Genomic DNA, 2,984 nt, shown 5'->3' on the forward strand with positions numbered 1-2,984 from the left:
TGTGTGTGTGTATGTGTGTGTGTGCGCGCACGCGCGCGTCTGTTGCATGTGGTGAAGATTGGCAACGACAGGCTCTGCAGAGGGAAACTTCATGGTCCAATGGGGAGGAAGACGGCTGGTAAGATTGCAAGATGGAAGACATCTTGTACTACATCCGTCTCCATTCTTTTCTGGATTGAGGCTGGTCACGGACAGGAGAGTGAGTTGGTAGTCTACAACTGATGCTTTATTTTAAACGAAATCATCGCACAAGTCATCAGTCATCCTTAAGGACCACTAGATGGTCCTCGTCACTCCGACAGACGAACACGACCCGTCCTTATCCCTTTGGACACCAAGTTCCCATTTAAAAGTTGTTGAATGTTTATCACTACGTGTAGTTGGATCGAAGCCGATAAACCATAAAATGCCATTTCTTAGCTTATTGCACATATTGTATTACTAAATCTTTCTCTCTTCTTTCACAGCTAAGCATAGCCGCCGCTGAAAGAACGGCGAATAAGACCAATGATGCTGATAACATTGTCGAATCGATTATGCAAAACCCGTTATTGGTGTCCGACCATGTAGCTCCACTTGAAAGAGTAGACAAGTTCATTCCAGAGAAACGTGGATGGTTTGACTTTTTAAAATCCAAAATTAATGTAGGTTTAATTTGAACTTTTTTTTCGCTTTCGTTTTCATTTTCGTAATTGTTTCTCAGAAACTGCCTGCAAAAAAAAAAACATATATATAAATGAGGTAACTAGGGAACCACTACGTGATAGCTCAACCAGCTAAAAATGCCAGCAGTTGAATCAGAACATCTTTAAAATTGAATGTCGCATTAGATAACACTGTGTTACAAAATTTTTATTGTTTTCTTTATTTTTCTTTGGTCCGTAAGTGTTATTTTCTACTTCTTCTATTTAGAAATTAGAAGAAACGACTACTATTCCCTTCAGACTTTGCATTTTTGACCTGGACGTCAATGTTTTCAAACTGATCTATTTTCCTTTACATTTCAGACAGATTCAGCGCTGAGACGCTGAAATAGAAATACCGTTATAGCAAATGCCTCAGATTTACTTGTCAGTTGCTTGACATTAACCACATGAGAATGTCCCTGGTTGATAATATGTTCATCTCTGATCATGAGTAGCAGTAGCGGAGTAGAACTCCAAAGATTCCTTCTCAACACTCATGTGTTGAGAGGGAATCTTTGGAGTTCGAATAATTCATCCCTGGAAACATAGGTGTTTAGTTCATCATCCTTAAGCGACCCTTATTCAGAGACCTTTTGGGTGGGATGGGATTCTTTGGGGTTTGAATAAATGTTACAAAAGCAAAGTTTGAGGGAAATATTAGCCGTTATTCATACTTTCTAGTGGTAACCAAGAAGGAAATAACAGTTACTATCCAAAGACAAAAACCGTGATACACTGTGTAATGCAGGGTGTCTTTGCTGAGAGGAGTTCCAATTAAAAAAGAAAGACTGATTTGGAGCTGAGTTTGAGACTGTGTATGTGAGTGTTTGGGGTAAGATCTTAATAATTCAGATTATCGTGAATTATGCAGTGCTTCAAATGCTTAGAATAGCTGTTGTTGTTGGCACTCCGTCACTTACGACGTCGAGGGTTCCAGTTGATCCGATCAACGGAACAGCCTGCTCGTGAAATTAACGTGCAAGTGGCTGAGCACTCCACAGACACGTGTACCCTTAACGTAGTTCTCGGGGATATTCAGCGTGACACAGTGTGACAGGGCTGACCCTTTGAATTACAGGCACAACAGAAACAGGAAGAAAGAGTGAGAGAAAGTTGTGGTGAAAGAGTACAGCACGGTTCGCCACCATCACCTGCCGGAGCCTCGTGGAGCTTTAGGTGTTTTCTCTCAATAAACACTCACAACGCCCGGTCTGGGAATCGAAACCGCGATCCTATGACCACGAGTCCGCTGCCCTAACCACTGGGCTATTGCACCTCCACGCTTAGAATAGTGTAGAACATTCATTCGGACCTACGCTCTGGTTTCGGGATATCTTCCCTTCCTGCTTTTCTCTTATTTTGAAAACCTTCTCTGAAGTGTAGTGGAGGGCCTGACCTCTTGACTAAAAGATAAAAGGTAAAAAGAAGAACAAAGTCAACGACAACTTCAAATATAGTTTTATTATGGATATTTTTATGGTTGAATGAGAAAGATTCATCATCATCATCGTCATCATCATCATCGTCGTCGTCGTCTTCGCCGCCGTCATCAACGTCGTCGTCATCATCATCATCATCATCATCATCATCATCATCGTCGTCGTCGTCGTCGTCGTCGTCGTCATATCATCATCATCATCATCATCATCATCATCATCATCATCATCATCGTCGTTGTCGTCGTCATCATTATCACCATCATCATCATCGTTGTCGTTGTCATCAACAAACCTTGGACATTGCTGTCTCATAGGGCTGGTTACACGATTTCCATGGTTTAGAAGTGACCGAGATCGAAACAGAAGCCCTGCATGGGATGTTGGTCGGTCACAAGGTTACTCAGTTACAGATGAATCGACTGAGACAACATGATAAGATGTGTTTTGCTCAAGAGCACAACAACGCACCACCCGCTGCAGGAACCGAAACTACGACTTAGCGATCGCGAGTGCAAACATGCTAACTACTAGTCCACGTGTCTTCTCATTGAGAAGAAACGGTCAGTGAAAATGTGTGTAGTAAGAAGGAAGCACATAAAATTGCCAGAGCCTCGAACATTGGTGGAACAGAAGTGGTTGATGTACAGTCGCAACAACATCTCTATGTAATATTCCAGAAAAAAAAAAACGAAATTGGGGTGGGATTTCTCCAGACGGTTGAAAATTTGGTGGTGGTCGTGGTAAGCAGTAAGATCTGTTTAAAGCATTTAGTAGGGTCCTGGGGGAAAGAGAGACAGTACGAATGACGAGATTTGAAAAAGACGAGTGAATGAGGTATACAATTACAGTATTTACTCGT

At 41.9% G+C, this 2,984-nt stretch overlaps 1 protein-coding gene across 1 annotated transcript in view; it reads left to right on the forward strand.

The window, feature by feature from the left end:
- Nucleotides 1-2,984, forward strand: part of LOC106882675 (uncharacterized) — a 48,493-nt gene that overhangs the window by 44,367 nt on the left and 1,142 nt on the right. The window contains exon 3 of the mRNA XM_014933438.2: nt 468-644. Coding sequence (XP_014788924.1) covers nt 468-644 — 177 coding nt within the window. The remainder of the gene's footprint in view (nt 1-467; nt 645-2,984) is intronic.

The sequence above is a fragment of the Octopus bimaculoides genome, chromosome 24, assembly GCF_001194135.2.
Source record: "Octopus bimaculoides isolate UCB-OBI-ISO-001 chromosome 24, ASM119413v2, whole genome shotgun sequence".
Taxonomy (NCBI): Eukaryota; Metazoa; Mollusca; class Cephalopoda; order Octopoda; family Octopodidae; genus Octopus; species Octopus bimaculoides.